At 45.9% G+C, this 20,267-nt stretch overlaps 2 protein-coding genes across 5 annotated transcripts in view; one reads left to right on the top strand and one right to left on the bottom strand.

Annotated features, from left to right (window-relative positions):
* Window positions 1-3,969, top strand: part of cdh6 (cadherin 6) — a 54,383-nt gene extending 50,414 nt beyond the window's left edge. The window contains exon 12 of the mRNA XM_088402255.1: window positions 404-3,969. Coding sequence (XP_088258381.1) covers window positions 404-909 — 506 coding nt within the window. The 3' untranslated portion in view covers window positions 910-3,969. The remainder of the gene's footprint in view (window positions 1-403) is intronic.
* drosha (drosha ribonuclease III) overlaps window positions 1-20,267 on the bottom strand; it is a 98,668-nt gene that overhangs the window by 6,252 nt on the left and 72,149 nt on the right. For 2 of the 4 annotated variants that reach the window (XM_088402250.1, XM_088402251.1), the window contains exons 28-32: window positions 18,524-18,606; window positions 16,825-16,928; window positions 13,077-13,169; window positions 10,276-10,322; window positions 5,707-5,886 (exon numbers count right to left, since the gene is read on the bottom strand). In XM_088402250.1, coding sequence (XP_088258376.1) covers window positions 5,756-5,886; window positions 10,276-10,322; window positions 13,077-13,169; window positions 16,825-16,928; window positions 18,524-18,606 — 458 coding nt within the window. In that variant the 3' untranslated portion in view covers window positions 5,707-5,755. Of the gene's footprint in view, window positions 1-5,626; window positions 5,887-10,275; window positions 10,323-13,076; window positions 13,170-16,824; window positions 16,929-18,523; window positions 18,607-20,267 lie in introns of those variants that run through there. The other 2 variants (XM_088402249.1, XM_088402252.1) reach the window with 1 other exon arrangement.

Genomic DNA, 20,267 nt, shown 5'->3' with positions numbered 1-20,267 from the left:
TCCGATACACGCAGGTTACTTGAATCAGGTGGGGGTTACGTTGGAAACAGGCTGGATAAGGGCTCTCAAGGACCAGACTGGGGCCCCCCTGGTCTAGACTCTTAAAATAAAAACACAAAAATACGCCTCGGAGATGTAAGAGCGGCGGCATGGAAAAGAAATTAAAACCCACCCGAAAAAACATCATAAATATTCCTATTGTGCTCCGTATTTGAGCGAGAACCAAGAGGTTCCGTGTTTGAGTCGTACTCATCAGAGGAGCGCTTTGTTCCGTTGTGATGTTAACCGGCGGCGGAGGCCCGACAAATCCATAATGCATGGCCCGCTCGCTCTACAAAGTCCGAAAACATCAGTGAGGCGGGCGCCGGCCCCCGGGACTGAGTTTGTTCTCCTGCGCCCGCAGTGATCGTGGTTCTGTTCGCCGCCTTGAGGAGGCAGCGCAAGAAGGAGCCTCTGATCATCTCCAAGGAGGACGTGCGCGACAACGTGGTCAGCTACAACGACGAGGGCGGCGGCGAGGAGGACACGCAGGCCTTCGACATGGGCGCGCTGCGCAACCCCGAAGCCGTGGAGGACGGCAAACAGAGGCGGGACATCCTGCCCGAGGCCTACTACCCGCCCGCCCGCCGGCTCGCGCCCCCGCCCTCGGCGCGGGACAACAACGGCGACGTGCGGGACTTCATCAACCAGAAGATCCAGGACAACGACTGCGACCCCACCGCGCCGCCGTACGACTCGCTGGCCACGTACGCCTACGAGGGCGCCGGCTCGGTGGCCGAGTCGCTCAGCTCGCTGGGGTCGGCCACCACCGAGGGCGAGCAGGACTACAACTACCTGAGCGAGTGGGGGCCGCGCTTTAAGAAACTGGCCGACATGTACGGGGCCGACGACAGCGACGCCGATTCCTAACGTCGGGCTCCGGATCCGCGGCGAGGCGAACGCGCCGACCCCTTCCAGCGGACGCCGGCCTCGGGTGTCCCGTCCGGCCTTGGGCCGGGGGTGTCCAAACGTCTGCTTTGGAGTGGCCGAAACGCAGAAAGAAAATCGCTCAACACCGAACCCTGGCGGGTGTCCGCGAAGGGAACGTCTCGTTTGATCCCCTCCGGGGTTTAAGGTCGCCGGATGTTCCCAGAGATTTTCTCTGCGCACGTTCACGATTTCCTCTCTTTTCAACGCGTTCGATATTTCCTTGAAGGTGATTTTGACCAGAGGTCCCCGCAAGGTCGGCAGATGTTGCTCTTGCCGCGAGGAAATTTTGAACGTGCCCTAACGTTCAAAATCTCCTCGCTTTTGACCACGTTTAAAATCTTCTTGAACGTGTTCGGAAACAAGGAAAGTTTTGACCGTGTTCTTGGCGCCAGGAAGTTTGGAACATAAAAGCGAGGAGACTTTTAACGTTTTAAACACGTTCAAAACGTCCTTGAACGCGTTTTTGACCAGAGGTCCCCGCAAGGTCAGCAGATGTTGCTCTTGCTGCGAGGAAATTTTGGGCACGTTCAAAATTTTCTTGAACGTTTTCAGAAACAAGAAAGTCTTGTTCGTGTTCTTGTCGCCAGGAAATTTTGAACGTGAAGCGAGGAGACTTTTAACGTTTAAACACGTTCAGAATTTCCTTGAACGTGTTCTTGTCGCAACGTGTTCGAAAGCGAGGACATTTTCAACGCGTTACACTTGTTCTTGTCACAAAGATGTTTTGAACGTTCGGGAACGTTCAAATCTTTCTTGCAACAAGTTGCTCTTGTCACAACGTCTTGCCGACCTTGTGGGGACCTCTGTTCAGGAAAGAATTATCAGTAGAATACCAAAAAATTCAATTTTTTTCAATTAAGAAAAATGATATATCGTTTCGTTTCGCTGAATGCTATTTGCTGCATATACCGCAAATAACATTTGACATGGCAAGATCTTTTGAACTTTAAAAAAGGTTTTGTCAAATGTTCATTTTTTTTTTTGTACGATTCACCGTTACAACCATGAAAAAAATTGCCGCGTCACCTTTAGAACATGACGTCGCGCAACGGCCCTCGTAAGAAAAAGTTTGGACACCCTCGCGTTATGGGGCGTAGGCCACGCCCAGCGTATATCTACCGACGTTTTTCTTTAGTTTTATTCCGCCGTTGGCCGCGACGGCCGCTGAGCGGTGGCGTACTTTTCAGTGTTTCCGCGACAAACTCCTGCTGCATATCTTGTGATCTTCTGCTTGTGTACGTTCCATGATACAAGACACTGTACAGCCACTTCCTTTCATCTTTGTCATCTCACAGCGCCCCCTAGCCTTTCGGAGCACCGCAGTCGCTCGAAAGGCGGCGGGAGGCCCGGTCCGCTTCGTCACGTCGACCGGGCGACCCGAGCCGACAAATGTTTGCTACTTGATGTCAACGTCATCGAACGCGAAGACCGAGCTGGTCTCTTTTTGGAAACTGGAGGGGGAAATTCGACTTTTGTTGCATTTTGCCTTGGACGAAAGCAACCTGAGCATTTTTGATTGTTGAAAACGTTTCACTTTTGATTCAGGAGTAGACTTTGACGAAAAAAAAATAAAAAAAATACTTGGACCTACAAGTCAACGATGTTATAGTTAACGAAGAACTTACAAAATTCCAAAAAATAACATTGACCACTAAACGAATGTTGAAATTGGCAACTAACAAAATGACTAATAAGAAAGCATTTTGTAGTAATACAAAAATGCCTAAAAAATAACTAACGAAAACTTAGTGCTCTAATTAAAGAAAAAAAAAACGTTTGGAAATGTAACTAAATCGTGTTTCATTTTGTTTTTAGCGTTCATGAGATTTCTGTTTTGAAATGCATGAGAAAACGTTTAATTGCGGCGATCGCCTCAAAGATCCGCTTCTCTGCTTTGAGAATCCGTTGGAATTACGTCGCTAGCTTAAACGCTTGGTGTGTTACGGCGATTTGAACAACATTTGGCGTTTCTCACTTTCACTTTTTCCCACGACGTACGGTTTCGCCCTCCAACATACACAAAACCCTCCCAGCTATCGTAATGGTTTTGACACAAAGCTGCTTGGGTCCGCTTTAAGAATCGGTTGGAATTACGTTGCTAGCGTAAAGGTTTCGGTAGTTACGACGATATGAAAACGTGACGTTTTGTCCAAACTGAAATCCCGAAATAAGTGTTCCCTGCTGGCAAAAGGGTTCCTCAGTTTTCCACCTTCATTGTGGCAATAAATTTCGGACCAAGGGGACACGCCCACCAAAGACTAAACAGGACGGCTCTGGACTTCAAAATTAAATCCGAAGAAGAATTCTGGATTTCAGGTGAAACGAGTTCAACAACCAAAAATTTGCCTCCAACTTTCGTGGACCTGAATGAACATTTTTGCTCGTCTGGATTTGATGGGATCTTTCCCGAGGAACCGCTACAGACACTTCCGATGGAACTCGCAGAACTTTTCGGTACAACGGCGGTCCACAGAACAGCGGATCTACTCGACGGAACGGCCCGCTTACCCGGAATTCACCCGAACGGCGCTTTCCAAAAAAAAAAACGTCCGTCGACGGCGTTTAACCTTTGACGCCGAGCAAAACGGGTGAAAATTCACCCTTGGCTCCGCGGAAGCGAGTTGAAACGTAAACAACAAAACGGTGACAGCCTTAAAGAGACGTTGGGATCCAAGCGGACCACGCAACGCGTGCGCTCCTTTAGCATCCGTCACGCGGCCAAAAATCGGCGTTTTTACGTGGAGTGTTCAGCGCGTGGTCGTTTTGGTTTTTCTCCCCCCTCCCCCAACGCAAACGTGTAGACGTGTGCTTGTCCATGTGTAGACGCCGTTGGGCCCTTGCTGACAAACGTGGTGGAGTCTCTGTGAGCGTAGAAAAAAAAAAAGTGTCGGGAGGCCTCACCGTAGCCTGGCGGGCCCGCGTCCATCGATTCTGCTTTGTACAACGTGACATTTTGTACTGGATATTTATATGACACGATTAAATATCTCCAAAAGCTGACCCTCCCTCTGTTTGTTCCGCACTTGGGATGTTTCATCTCTAGTTAAAATAATAATCATTCCGAATCGGTGAGAACCGATATCCCGCACCCTTATTTCACGGTATCCGTGTCAGCGACGGAAGCCGATAACGTTATCGGCCGCCTGCTTGTGGCGTTTGGTTCCGTGTGGCGGTGTCAGGACATTTTGTAGCGGATAGTAATAGGACACGATTAAATATCTTTAAAAGCCGATGCTTCTTCTGCTCGATGTTTCATCCCAGGTAGAGATAATACTAATTACAGGCTGGAGAGAACCGATACCCGGTATCTGACGATACCAACCTTGTATCGGGGTATCCGCATCAGCGACGGAAGCCGATAACATTATCGGCCGCCTGCTTGTGGCGTTTTTACTATCGTGAATTAGAAGTTAGAAAAGGAGAAGAATAGCAACCGAAAATTTCATGCAGTTTTAGGGAATACGTACTGTGATAATACGGGCCTGTAGGAGAGGTGGGGAATAAAAAAAAAAAAAAAAACGGTTAAAAAAAGTTAGTTTTATAGGACACGATTAAATATCTTTAAAAGCCGATGCTTCTTCTGCTTGATGTTTCATCCCAGGTTGAAATAATTCTAATTACAGACAGGCGAGAACCGATATCGGGTATCTGTGACGATACCGTCCTTGTTTCAAGCTATTTGTACCTGCGATGGAAGCCGATGACATTATCTGCCGCCTGCTTGTGGCGTTTTTACCATCAGGAAGTAGAAGTAAATAAAACTAGAAGAATAGAAAATGGGACAATTTCTTGCAGTTTTCGGGAATACGGAAAAATACCGGCCAATAGGTAAGGAGGAAGAAACGGTTAAAAAAAAAAAAGTTTGGTGCCACTTAGTGAAAAGAAGCACATCTTGTGGCAGAAAAGCAGTCTCCGTTATTTTCCCCCCTGTTTTCTACAAATTCAGTTTTGAAAAACATACTGATCATAGATTACCACGCTGTAAAAGATGCGACTAAAAAATGGCTGTTCCTGGAGCTATGGAGTGCAGAAACAAGATTTCCACCTTGGCTTTGAGTCACATTTTTTCCTCTACGTTCGACGGAAAAACAAAATCAGTATGTGAAATCGTAATTCATTGCAAAATCGATTTATGTATTTATTTTTTAAGCGTCGGGGTAAAGCGTGTTCGGAAAGCCGCTGCCACTCAGCGGTAAAAGGGAAATGAGAATTGCTATTTTTATGGCTCCGGGAGGTTCTCGGCAGTGGGAAGTCGACAATTAGAGCATCTCTAATTAAGATCGTCTTGACAGCCTATCGCGTGAGTGTCAAACTCATTTTATAACGAGCGACAGTCAAATGACGTCAAATACATTTGACACAATCGGGGGCCGCTAAAAACTCTTCAAAATGGACGTTGGTAACGGAAAAAAAAAGGAAACCTAGAAGAAAATATTGCTGTTTTAGTCATGAATTTGAAGACAAAATTAGCATTTGGCGGGCCACATAAAATGAGGTGGCGGGCCAAGTTTGGCCCCGGGGCCTTGAGTTTGACACCCGTGGCTTATCAGGTTTGGGACGGGAAACGCGAACGAAAAAAAAAAACAATAATTTGAGCGAATCGTCGTAAACACTCGGCGGCGGCCGATTCTCGTTATTGACTTGATTTGCCGACAACTCCATGATGATTCCGTTTATTTACTTTCACATTCAAGCTAAAAAACAAACAAAAAAAAAAAGTGTTGCCGGAACACTCACACTTCTGTTTTTGTGTGAATTTTTCCGGGCGCGAAGCTTGGCGAGCGTCTCACTTCCTGCCGGCGTCGGAATCGTCGGCGTCCTTCTCCTGGCGCTCGCGTTCGCGTCTCATCTCCTTCAGCTCCTGCCGGTACTTGCGCTCGATGAAGCGCTTCTGATGGGCCATCTGCGGGAAGTTATCTGGCGAGACAACGGGAGAGGTGGGGGTGACCGAGAAGAAGAAAAAAAAACTAAACAAAAAAAAACGCTCTTTGCCGGTCCGACTTCGCTCCAGTGAGCCAAAAGATTGGAGGCGGTGCCGCCACGTTGTTCTTTGTTTATTAATGACGGCGTGAGATTAGGCCGGCGTGTTTGCTGTCGTTAATTAAGCGGGGAAGACGTCTTCATGGCGGGCGGAAAGTCCATTTCAAGAAAGTCAACAAATATATTCTGCTTTTTTTTTTTTTTTTCGGTCTGAAAAGGAAATGACGGTGCTGCCATGCTCACCGCCATCTTAGTTCCATTGAAACAAACATAATCGTACTTGCTCTCGGTCAACACGCCAAACGCGCGCTTAACGCACGCCAAACGGCCATGAAGGGATTTGCTTCCACGCGAGAGGGCAAAAACAAAAGAGCGAGTCTTCACGCTCCGTTTTGCTGTCGTTACATCAGCCGTTTTTATCTGGAGATTAGAAGCTTTGCTGGGAATCTAACCGCCTTGCAGCTAACGCAGAGACCACGCCCCTTTTCCCAAGCCATTGTCGGGAAGAGCGGGCGGCTTAAGCCTCTTGTGGGTTTTTTTTTTTTTTTTTGTATTTTTTTTTGACGCGGTCTTAGCCCGAAAGAGTGAGGGGAGCCCGAGGGTCCCGTCGGCGCCCGCCAACGCTCGCCGTCCCCGGCCGTATTCGCCCACCTAGCCGCCTTGGGCCTTCCATTTGTTTGCACTCGTGTTGCTGTCGCTCCGCGGCCCGGTTAACATTTAATTCTGCCCTGACGCGCGCGGGCAGCACACGTCAAAACGCGGCCCGTCAAAAGTAGGGGATGCGCATCGGCGCCGGCGGACCGGCGGAGAAATCCAGAAAGGTCCGTTTAATGAGCCGGCAGCTGTCGGCCTTTTCCTCATCCTCGTCTTTTACCTCGGACGGAGCCGCGGTCGCGCGTCCTGTCAGCCGGCAGAAAAGTCCGGTCCGCCTCAGACGGCTTAAATAAAACATGGGAATGGATCCTGACACGGCGAGCGGGCGCGTCGGGGTCGATCCGACGTGTAAGATGAGGTAGGTGTCGGCGCGATCGATGGCGCCCCGACTCCTGTCCCTGATTAGGAACGCTGTACCGACAAATGACGCCGAGGACTCAAACGTGGCGCTCGGGAGGACTTGATGAGTCGGGAGAGAAAGGGAGGGAAAATACCACTAGGATGTACTTGGAAATTGGGTCAGAAATGGACTCAGCGTTGTAGAGTAGGGTTGGTCTTAAACCCATTCATTCCCAAAAACGGTTTTGTTCGTTTATATATATATATATATATATATATATATATATATATATATATATATATATATATAAACGTACAAAAACGTTTTTGGGAGTGAATGGGTTAAAGACCAACCCTACTCTAAAATGCTAAGTCCATTTATGACCCAATTTGGGTAATAAAATAACACAAACCGGATCAGGAAGGTACCAACCCTACATTTGAAGTTATTAACCCAAAAAGATGGGTGTGTCCTTTTTTGACCAGATATGTGTAATTGTTTTTTTTTTTTTAACTTTTGACCCATTATTTTGCGGACATTTAAAGTATGGTTAAAAAAATGGCAGTCTATATTTGACCCAATTTGGGTAATTTTTCACCCAATACTTATAAAGTGATTTTTCAGCTGGGTCAGATCCAACCCCAACTTTTTAATCTAACCCAAAAGATTGATTCTGACCAAATTTGACCCAAATGGCTTTTTTTTTTAAGGTGCATTTCTCACCAGCATTTTTCCCACTCGAGCTGGATAAAAAACACCCCATACACCGCACTTAAAAAAAAATCTTTAAACCAAGACCCCAACTCTGTGAAAAATGTAAAAATGGCAAAACTAATAAATATGCACTCCAGCATTATATAAGTATGCGAGCTAATCTTAGGCAGTCAAAATATGTGCATTAATATCTCTGAATTATGCAAATGCGTCCTCCAGAAATAGGCATACGATAATGTTGTGGCATAAACATGCTAGCAATATTGCACTAATGTAAGTAGACATAGTACGTGCACTTATATCTTCAGCAGTAAAGTTATGAGCCCTACTAATATTGTCATGGAAACAAGCACATAAGCATCTTTCAATTATGTAAATGTACTTACTCAAAATATTGCTTAACGGAAATCTTGGTAAACATGTTAGCAATGTTTATGCTAATATAAACACTACGCTACGCTAATCTTGGTCAATTACGAGCGCTAATGTCGTAGCGCCGTGTTTTAGTGTAACCGTGTAGTCCGTGCTAATCAGCGCGTGCTTTGACGCGAGCACGACGCGAATCGCGGGAAGTCCAAACAGCATCAATCAAACGGGTCTCCAGGCCTCATTTAACGAGACAAATCCAATCAAGCGCCGACCTCCGTTTGGGCCACCGGCTCACCTGCGGCTCGTTAACGACTCGTCGGCTTAATAATTCAAAAAGAACAAACAAAGATTAAGCGTATGACATCCGACGTTTCTCTTTGCTTCCATCACGTCCGGCGCTCCATTAGGCGCTGCCGCACGGACGTGGATATTTTTAAAAAGCTCGTCAAAAAAACACGAGGGACTTTTCTCGGAGCAACGTGGAAAATCGAAGCTGCGGAAGGAATTACGCCGCGGTCGGGCCGAGAGGTGGCGCTAGAACGTGTCCGGGATCGTAAAGCCTACGGCTAACTGCGATGCTAGTTCTTCGGTAAAATTCATACTTCCGTGGTAAGTCTCCTAGTTTTGTGGTAAATGGTAGCAGTCCTTGGTTTACTCACGAGTTCTGTTCCCGCACTGGCGATGTAACGTGAATTTCCGCATAAGTAGACATTACCGTATTTTCCGCAATATTATAAGGCGCGCCTTCGATGAACGGCCTATTTTAAAACTGTTTTCATCACCGCATTATAAGGCGCATAGAATAGAAGCTACAGTGGTGGCTGGGGTTGCATTTTTCATCCAGTAGATGGAGCAGCGCCAAAGGGAATGTCAACAAAACAGTCAAATTGGTCAGTCAAATTTTATTGCCGTATTTTCGGCACTAAAAGATGTACCTCCAATGAATGGCCTATTTTAAAACTGTTTTCATATATACGGCGCACCGCATTATAAGGCGCATAGAATAGAAGCTAAAGATACTATACAGTGGCTGGGGTTGCATTTTTCATCCACTAGGTGGAGCTGCGCTAAAGGGACTGTTAACAAAACAATCAGATAAGCCGGTCGAACTTTATTGCGGTATTTTCCGCAGTATGAGACGGAGCCGCTGTAATTACACCACACTGAGAGACACGCGAGACAAAAACTCATTTAAGGGAAACGTCCTAAATTACGCGCCGAATCCATCTTGCATTTCCTGAGAGGCAAATGTGGAACATTGTAACTACTTGACTGCGCGGTGAAGGACGCGTATCTCTTCTTCAAGTGGACTTCAATGAAAAAACGAGCGAGGGGGACGGGAAGAGACGGCGTGAAGAGGGCCAAAAGAAGAGTTGTGAGCCCCGAGGGTCCCCTGAGGGCTCTACTCAAAACCCAAACATGCCAACTGGGCACGGAACGCCGACACGCGCACCGGCGGCAGTCAAGCACCAACGACGACCACGAGGGCATGAAGACAAGGAGGCTCAGTAGTGTCGCCATATGAAAGTGTGTTTTTTTTTTTTGCGTGTGTATATGTGTAAGTTAAAGCGAGGAGTGTGTTTTTGTTTTAACTACAGTGGGACTCATATTTCGTGTTTTTATAACAGTATCTTTGTGAACTTGCGGGGAACATTTTGGTGGGCCCCATTAGTCCGGATCTCTTTTTGAGGGTCAAGACTTTTAGAGTCTAGGTTTCAATTGGATTTGGCTTGAGAATCGGGTCAATCAATGCTCAACGCATTGACTGCCATTGACGTCTTTATACGTCAAAACAGTTATACAGTATTTGCGAGTTAAAATGGGGTCTGGTATTGTTGTTTTGGGGTATTGTGCTGATATTTTTTTAGTATTGGCATACAGTAAAACCTTTCATGAGTGTGGTTTGGTTTTTGCTACATAGTGGGGCTCATATCCCGGGTTTTTATAACAGCACTTTTGTGGAATGGCGGGGACCGCTTTGGTGGGCCCCACTAGTCCAATCCGGACCACTTTTTGAGGGTCGAGACTTGTTTTTAGAGTCAATTGGATTTTGGTTGAGGTTCGGCTAAGGGTTACCCAAGTAAAAATTGGTCCTCAACCAACTTATTGACTGCCATTGACGACTATAGACGTTTTTATACATTGATGACTATAGGCGTTTGTTACTTTGCAGTGAAGTAAGAGGACCGCAGTAAAATCTTTCATGATATCGTGTGTGTATGACGTGTGTGTGCCGGCAAACAACTCACATTTGTCGAGTGCGTCCATAGCCGCTCCCATTTCCGCTTGTTGGATGCTACAAAAAAAAAAAAAAAAAAGACGGAGCAGAGGTAAGGTCTTTAGCATATTTTGCCTGGAGGAAATCTTTTCTTATTTGTTTGGAACAATGGCAGGTAGCGGCGCAGGCGGCTTAGGGGCCACCTTTTTCAGCCAGAAGGCTTACGTGCATCAAAAGCAGAAAGACGAGCTCGCTTCGGGGATTTGCTGACGACTTTTCGCCGTATTCAAGGTGGACTCATCTTTAACCCTGACTCCCAATTCTGAAACCGCAATTTAAAAATCCTATCCCTTCTTTCAAACGGGGACGCTCGATACCGCTTTTTTTTCAAGACCGATATCGGTACAGGTACGCACCACTTAACAAATCCACCAAACCGCTGATACTTTTGATGCTAGTGAGCACCATTTTCAGCAAGTCCCTTTTTGGGCCAATACCCTCGTTTCAAGGGATCGACCTCTCTCCTAGAGCAAGTTGAGTAGACCAGAGCAATTTTAAGATCACTGATACTAAAAGTAATTTTGATACACAGAATGACCCCAAAAAATACGAGTTCCCGATATTACTTATTCCTTTGATACTTGGAATGGGCGAGAACCGATATCAGTAAGCATCAGTATCGGGACGATACCTGGCCGAATTTCTAGGCATCGGTACACACGATGGCATGGATACCAGAGCAATTTTAAGATCACTGGGCCCAAGTGATGATACTAAAAGTACTTTTGATACACAGAATGACCCCAAAAAATAGGAGTTCCCGATATTACTTATTCCTTTGATACTAGGAATGGGCGAGAACCGATATCAGTAAGTATCAGTATCGGGATGATACCTGGCCTAATTTCTAGGCATCGGTACACACTATGGCAAAGATACCAGAGCAATTTTAAAATCACTGAGCCTTAGTGACGATACTAAAAGTACTTTTGATACACAAAATGACCCCAAAAAATAGGAGTTCCCGATAGTACTTATTCCTTTGATACTAGGAATGGGCGAGAACCGATATCAGTAAGTATCAGTATCGGGACGATACCTGGCCTTATTTCTATGCATCGGTACACACTATGGCATGGATACCACTGAGCCCAAGTGACGATACCAAAAGTACTTTTGATACACAAAATTATCCCAAAAACAACGGCAGATTCTTTTCTTAAAAAAAGACATGTACCTGTTCCAGCATCCTCCTGAGACACAGCCAATTCATTTGTGTCCACTTTAGTGGACATTTGTTTTAGGGCTACTGTATAGTTTTTGAAACTGCCCAAGTAAGACCTAGTGTCCTCAATAGAGGACATTTCCAATGATGTTTCACACATTTGGGTGAGATGTAATTCTCTTCGCTGGGAAACATCAATGGACGCAAATGAATACGCTGCCTCTTAGGAGCCTTATCCTCAACTCATTCACTGCCAACGACGGCTGCGGACGTCAAAGATCCACCTTTACTCGAGAGGGACTAACAAAGCTTCATGGAGCACTTTCAAATTTTTTTACTCTTCTAGTTAGCGGGGAAAATTGAATACAATTCTATTTTTAAACCAAGAGCATCAGTTCGATTAATAATGCAGTCCGAGATTCCTTGAAAAGAAAACCCGGCATCGGCCCCGTACCAATACTTGTTTTTGTTGCCTTTTTGTTTATAACCCGACATGGTCGGCACCCGTCTTGAAATCCAAACTTCCGGCGTTTCCAGCAGCCGCGGTTGGCGCCGGCTCTCACCTGCCCGTAAGAAGCCGAGCGTCGCCGTCTGCCCCCGCCATCTGCCCGCCGGCTCCCGTTTCTCCAGAACGCAATTTACGTCAAATCAATAATGGATCGATTCATTTTCATTGCGCATAACGCGTCTCCCGATAGACCGGGGCCGACGGGAACTTAATTGCGGTAATAAAGGCGACGGGCCAAGCGCCGCCGTTGCTCCGTTAGCGAGGCGACGGCGGCGAGGAAATTACGCTCGAAAGTCTCCCGCCTTCACCTTCGACCCGAGAGGCGGGACTTTACTCGGGCTAACGAGTCTAAAGTCGAGTTACGTAATCTGGGAGTAATGATCCCGTCAGAATCGTTATTTAACACAACGGAAAACCAGGATTGGGCTTTGAAATGAACTCCTTCACTCCCAAAAACGTTTTATGCTTTTTAAGTTCAGAAATTCAATACCAGGTATTTTTTTTCTATTTATTTTTTGAAATTTCTCTGTTAGACTTGTGGACTGTCGAAAATAGACTGGGTGAGGATGGAAATAGGGTTTCAAGGCTGTGTTAGGGTTTCAAACACCCTTTTTGTGATAGGGTATCAAAGTAAGGTCTTAACACAGGTTTATGGTTTTGAATTAGCGTTTCAAGACAGTCTTAAGGTTACAAAGTAAGGTCGGAAATATAATATGCGTTTCCTATTGTTTACGGTCTGAAAGTAAGGTTTCAAGTCAATCAGAATGTTGAAACGGGAAGGGTTCCAAAGTAAAGTTGGAAATGCCAGCTTTCGATCTCAAGGTAGGGTTTCAAGTCAGGGTAGGGGCGGGTTTGCGACAACGGCGTTTGAAAGTTCATTTTCATGTCTTGTTTTTGGGCAAGGCTTCCAAATTTTAGGGTTTACAATTTCAAGATAGCCCAAGTAGGGTTTCAAGACAAAGTAGGGTTAGAAATTAGGCTTGGTTTCAGATCCTGGATGGGACGGGCTTCAAAATGAGGCTTCAAACTTGCTGAAGGGATTTGGAGCAAAGAAAGGGTCGGAAATGAGCTTCCTATGCCGAGGTTTTGGGCTCCTTACCTGGGACCTTTGCCGCAGCCGATGCGCTCGCCCTTGAAGTAGACGGCCACGGTGTAAGTGCGAGCGTGAGACGGCCCCACCGTCTGCAGCGTCCTGAAAAACACACACCGTGAGGAAAAAAGGGAAGAACAAAAAAACAATCAGACTACGTTTTCCAAAGTTGCATTTTTAACGTCAGAAAAAAAAAATGAAAAACTTTCAACAACTGTTCATTATTTTTTTTTACAGCATTTATACGGGTTGCAGCTTAGTCTAAAACTGAAAAAAAAAAGTGCATCAAGTGCCTGAAATAGAAAAAAAAATCGTATTTAATTGCAATTATACTTCACATGACAAAAACAACACCCCCCCGATATATATATATATATATATATATATATATATATATATATATATATATATATATATATATATATATATATATATATATATATACACACACACACACATATGGACAAGCAACCTGAGGAGGACGTTAAAAAGTAGAAGACAAAGACAAGGCGTCGGCAACGATTGTTCAGCGGGGACCGAGGCGCGAACAAAAGTCGGGCGGGCGATGTTTGAAATGTTAACATTTGCATAAACAGGCGGCGCTCGCCCGGCTGAATTATTCACGCGCAATTGACTTCTTTCAGGAGCGCACGGGATCCATTTTTAATGCAACGTGGACACTTATGACACCTCGTCAATAATTCACCCTCGTCCCGTTGCAAACGAGACGAGAAGTCGCCGAGGCGGGCGTGGCGCTTGCCGGCTAGCCGGCTAGCTAGCTAGCACAAACAGAGAAGATGACAAACGAAACTTCTACCGCTCTCAAATATTTTTTCCTTTAAACTAAATCATAACCCTTTAACTAATTCAATCAATTTTAGGGACTTGGATTTGAGGTGGGTGTGGCGCTTTCCGGCTAGCCGGCTAGCTAGCTAGCTAGCACAAACAGAGAAGATGACAAACGAGACATCTACCGCTCTCAAATACTTTTACCTTTAAACTAAATCATAATCCTTTAACTAATTCAATCAATTTTAGGGACTTGGATTTATTTATTCATTTTTTAAAGCGTTTTGAGGGTGCAAAAACGGTTGGTACTAAACTACGAATAGAGTACTAAAATAATCAATTGGGCAACTTAAGTGTGAAATTGATTCATTACTTGGGGTAGTTAAGTACTAAAGTTAACGATTACTTTCATAAATACCTCAAATTTTCATCAAATAAATGACTATTGTACTTCCGAACACGGACGTTCAGTAGTTTAGTCCAAAAATTAGTTAGTTTCGTATTGTGGTACCCGAAGTAATTGATTTCTTTAAGACTTTATTATTTAAAGTAATGAATTACTTTGGCTACTATAGTAATCATTTACTATATTACTTGATTCCTTTGGTACCAACCATGTTTAGAAGGTCCAAACAATTGAGAACTTATCTAAAAAATATAAACAAGTACATGCAATTGAATTCTATAATTGATTATTTTCATTCTTTACTACCTCAAATTAATCCATTACATTAGTACTCGAATACATTAAGTAATCAATTACTTTAGAGGTTAATACCTCTAAAGAGGAGGTTTTACATATAGTAATGATCACCTTGGCACTTAATAACCAAAACTAAATGATTTTTGAGTATTTTATTGCTCAGTTTTAGAACATTTTTTTTTGTCAAAAAAAATGGAAAAATCTATAAACATATGGACTCTTAAAAAAGTGAGATTTGAAGACCGGAAACTGATCTAAAACCGCCATGTTGCTAGCTTGAAAGCCTAAAGTTCAGCTTGAACCCTTGTTTGAAAACTATCTTTGAAACTTGAAAAAAAAAATCTAATTTAAAACCTTAACCCTGGCTTGAACCAACACTGTGTTTTAAGCCCTAACCCCGTCTGGAAATCCTCATTTAACACCTTAACCGCAACTGAAATCCTACCCGGGGATTGAGAGCCTCGCGGCTTTTTCTTTTTTTCCCGGAGCTGATCAAACACGGACCGACACGGGGAGAGTAAACCGTGTTAGCGTGTCGCCACGGCAACAAATAAGGCCTGATGGCAGCACTCAGAAAGCATCGCTTTTGTCAACTGTCGCTTTCGCCTTGACCTTTTTGTCAAAGAGCCGGGGCCTTCCGGGGAATGGGGATGGGGGGGGGTCGTTTTTATTTACCGCGACAGCGCAACCCTCCGCGCGCCCATTCATCTCCGCGGCACGGGCGGGCGGCTTGACAAAAGAGCGCATTTCAATATTTACTGTGTATCTTGTTGTTAATTAAAAATAAAGTAGAGAAATTGGGAAAAAAAGGAAATCGCGTCCCGAGAACCTACTTATTCAATGCCAGCTATTTTCAGACGTATAAATACGTCTTTGGGACTGAATGGTTTGAATACGTTTGAATGAATTTGTCACTCCACATTCTGAAACTGGGTGCTTGGGCTTGAATGCCCGCACTCTGTAAAGACGAATAAAGGCGTCTTTGGGATTGAATGAGTTAAATGTGTTCGACTACACTTGCGTATAGGTTCAAAAGAATTCGCCGCTCTAAATTCCGCGACTGTGTGATTGGGATAGAATGTCTGGACTCTGTAAAGACGAATAAAGGCGTCTTTGGGATTGAATGAGTTAAATGTGTTCAAACACAATTGCAAATAGGTTCAAATGAGTTTGTCACTTCTGGACTCTGAAAAGACGAATAAAGGCGTCTTTGGGATTGAATGAGTTAAATGTGTTCGACCACACTTGCATATAGGTTCAAAGGAATTCGCCGCTCTAAATTCCGCGACTGTGTGATTGGGATAGAATGTCTGGACTCTGTAAAGACGAATAAAGGCGTCTTTGGGATTGAATGAGTTAAATGTGTTCAAACACAATTGCAAATAGGTTCAAATGAGTTTGTCACTTCTGGACTCTGAAAAGACGAATAAAGGCGTCTTTGGGATTGAATGAGTTAGATGTGTTCAAACACACTTGCAAATAGGTTCAAACGAGTTTGTCACTCCACATTCCGCGATTGTGTAATTGGAATTGAATGCCTAGACTCTGTAAAGACGAATAAAGGCGTCCTTGGGACTGAATGAGTTAAATGTGTTCGAACACACTTGCATATAGGTTCAAAGTAATTTGTCACTCCAAATTCCGCGACTGTGTGATTGGGATAGAATGTCTGGACTCTGTAAAGACGAATAAAGGCGTCTTTGGGATTGAATGAGTTAAATGTGTTCAAACACAATTGCAAATAGGTTCAAATGAGTTTGTCACTTCTGGACTCTGAAAAGACGAATAAAGGCGTCTTTGGGATTGAATGAGTTAGATGTGTTCAAACACACTTGCAAATAGGTTCAAACGAGTTTGGCACTTCACATTCCGCGATTGTGTGATTGGGATTGAATGCCTAGACTCTGTAAAGACGAATAAAGGCGTCTTTGGGATTGAATGAGTTAAATGTGTTCGTACACACTTGAAAATAGGTTCAAATGAGTTTGTCACTTCTGGACTCTGAAAAGACGAATCAAGGCGTCTTTGGGATCGAATGGGTCTGTCACTCCACATTGTGAAATTGCGAGCGCGGGATTGAGTGTCTGGACTCCGTAAAGACGAATAAAGACGTCTTTGGCATCGAATGATTTGAAAACGTTTAAAAGTCTGAGATTCCGCATGAATCCCGTCAACGTTTTCAGGAAATTCAAATGCAGAAATCCAGCCTGACCGAAGCAAAGCAAAAAAAAAAAAAAAAAACGGTTCGGCGTGAAAACGGCTTACTTGTAAAGCGGAATATCGGGTTCTTTGCCCTCGGTCCTGAGCGTCAGGCAGCACTGCTGCAGCTGAGACTTGGGATCGTTCCAGTCCTGGTTGAGAATGAACTCCTGCAAAAGAGGAAAGGCTTCATCGCGGAGGAAGCGGAGAAATAACAAACGGCCGGCTTTTATTTCATTTCTGCCCCCGTCAACCCCGCCGCCGCTCTCCGTCCGCTCGGCGCGGACAAATCACAGGCTACTTAAGACCAAAAAGCCAATGGGCGCGCAGGAAAGGGCAAAGCCTCCCAGGTGCGCCTCCCCGATACATTTCCCTTATCCAGGAGGGACTTCTAAAAGCTCTTCCATTAACGGGCGAGCGGCCCCGTCATAAAAAGAGCCACTTTGAATCCGGGACTGCCCGCTCCTATTAATTTTCTACAAAGAGTGCTTCTGCGGCCCGCTCTCTCGCTTTATTGCCCCCAGCCTCTCGGAGTGTGCCGCGGCGCACTTTGTTTCCCTTTTTCTCCCCGCTCATCTCTCGGGGCGGCCACGACGGCGGGAGAAACGCGGCGCCGAACCTCGTACCTTCGCCCCCCCCCCCCCCCCCCCCCCCCGCGCGTAATCGCAGAGTCCGAGAAGAAGTCATTATAAGGGGGGGTACTTCATTGCGCCTCTGTTTCCGCCCAAATTGGATGAAACGGGAGGCCCCGCTTTCTTTTTTTTTTTTTTTTTCCCGGCTTGGAAATGGAAATGAGGCGGGCGAGCGGCACGCGGAGACGGGGGCGGTCCCCGGAGAGGCTCGCCGAGACGGCAATTAGGCCCGGGCTCCACGAGAGGAGCCCATGTGTGGCGCTTAGTCCCCGAGCCGCCGCCTTCGCCGCCTTCCCGCGCCGACGCCGTTAGCCCGCGTTGACGTTTCGCGACACCGGCGGAGCTTCGGTGGCTTCTGTACAAGCGGTAGCTTCGAAAATGTCATTCGCTGGGAAAAAAAAAAATACAGATTTGGACTTTCTGGAAGCATTCATACGTGCATTTCTGGAGCCGCTCACAAGGTTGGCAGGCTTGCTGGTGCCTATCCCAGGTGACGTCGAGACACCCTCAACCGCTTGCCAGCCAATCGCGGGGCACACATAGGGACAATTTAGTACGTCCAATACAACTGCCATGCGTGTTTTTCGAGTGCACAGAGAGAACCCGCGCAGGCTCGGGGAGAACATGCAAACTCCGCGAAGGAAGTATTTTAGATTGTTTTTTTTTTTTTTCCCATTCGGTTACATGAATCGCATTCCGAATTCTGCCGACTTCGCCAAACCTCCCTTTCACAATTCAGCTCATTTTCACATGATCGAATCAAATTTGATTGGTTGCCCACCAACTTATTTAACAATAATCAATTCACACGTCAATTACCGACGCTTGGGAATGGATGAAATTCTTCGGCTGAATTTAAAGGCGACTTTTGAAACGCGGCGGGAAAAAATGCGCTTCTGCGGAATCAATGCCAAAAACGGCGGCTAACAAGCCAATGGCAGATCTCCGACAGGGTTGCGATCCCCATCGAGGGTGACTAAAATAGCGATCGGGGCGCCGCACGGCGCCGCGGCGTCGATGCTCGCGCCATTAGGCCAGCGCCATTAGGCCCCCCCGCCCGCCTCGCCCAATTGCTCTCTCGGTCGGCTCATTGATCAGGCGCCGGCGGCGGAAGGCTATCAATAGGCGCTCACCTTCAGTCGGGGGAAGAAGCAGACGTTCATGAAGGTGTGCACGAATTCCAGGTCCTTATCGATGTAGAGCGCCGCGATGAAAGCTGAAATACGCACAACAATTTCCTTAAGCGCAATTCTCGCCCGCGTCAAGGCCGTAAAACGGACCGCAAAACTGTGGATTTTCTAGATATGAAATTAGTAGCTTATAGTCCGAAATTTATGGTAACTCCAAACACACTGCTTTCCTATCAGGCAATGCTCGGGCCACCTCGTAGCATCTTAGTAGCACAAACGGCAAATCTCAAATACGAGCGCGTTGACCGTTTTTTTGTTTTGTAATTCCAGTTCAGCACACCTGTGCGGTATTTTGTCCGATCCTTCGGTCTTCGGTCTGAAATACGCACAACAATTTCCTTACGCCGAATTCTCGTCCGCGTCAAGGCCGTAAAACGGACCGCAAAACTGTGGATTTTCTAGATATGAAATTAGTAGCTTATAGTCCGAAATTTAAGGTAATTCCAAACGCACTGTACAATGTTATCCTGAAAAATAAAAAGAAATCACCACTTGAAAAAAAATAATTTTTGGACACCAAGAACTACTTTCCTATCAGGCAATGCTCGGGCCACCTCGTAGCATCTTAGTAGCACAAACGGCAAATCTCAAATACGAGCGCGTTGACCGTTTTTTTGTTTTGTAATTTCAGATCAACACTTGCGCGGTATTTTGTCCGATCCTTCGGTCTTCACCCTAACCCTAACCTTACACCACCAAGGGAAAGCATTAAATGAAGTAAGCGGGGAGCTGAAATTTCACCCAGATGGTGACGACGTGTCAAATTCGGCACAGTAGTGAGCAAACCCTTGTCTAAAATACTACGAAATCGACGTGGGAGAAAATGACCCAAAAAGGGCGAAAATACCGCACGGGGGTTGAGAAATGCAAAGAGCAATAACTTCCGGGTAAATATTTCACGCCTTAAATGAAGTAAGCAGGGAGCTGAAATTTCACCCAGATGGTGACGACGTGTCAAATTCGGCACAGTAGTGAGCAAACCCTTGTCTAAAATACTACGAAATCGACGTGGGAGAAAATGACCCAAAAAGGGCGAAAATACCGCACGGGGGTTGAGAAATGCAAAGAGCAATAACTTCCGGGTAAATATTTCACGCCAAAGCGTATTCCAAGCACGGAATACGAACGCGTTCCCGGATCGGGGCCGGGACGTCAAATTGTTTGCTCAGCACTCCGCCGGCGGCGAGGAGCCCAAAAGGAAAGATATAAGATAAGCCGGCTCCGAGCGGCGGCCTATTTGAAATGGAAGCGGCATCTGGCCATTAGCCGCCCCGGAGAGGGATGATGGGTAATATTTGAGGCGGTGCCGGCGTAGCCGCGGGGCGCCGCCGTTCATACGCGGCAAAGAAGCCGGCTCCTTCTTTTCTTCCCGGCCGACCCCGGCCTCCTTCCCGCGCCGCCAATTACCGCGGCGGCCCGACGGCGGCTTCTTCTTCCAGCCAAACGATGGGAGGTGTTTTGTTTTTATCTTCTCCTGCATGACTGATGGATACTTTCTCTCTGGCGGCACTCGGCCAGAGATTGATTCTCAGCAGGCCGCGGCGCTTGATGATGACCCTTCTCCTTTTAGCTCTCCGCCCTACCACCAATCCCGCACATAAAATATGGATAGACACGCCGGAGTTTATGAGGGTCATAATAGGAACGATATCTTGTTTTTCCGATGGTATCAATAGTGCGGCGGTAT

This window comes from Hippichthys cyanospilos, chromosome 19, assembly GCF_059441005.1.
Source record: "Hippichthys cyanospilos isolate Australia breed blue-spotted pipefish chromosome 19, RoL_Hcya_1.0, whole genome shotgun sequence".
Lineage (NCBI taxonomy): Eukaryota > Metazoa > Chordata > Actinopteri > Syngnathiformes > Syngnathidae > Hippichthys > Hippichthys cyanospilos.
Note: the sequence above shows the minus strand (reverse complement) of the source record. Positions and strands in the feature narration are given on the sequence as shown.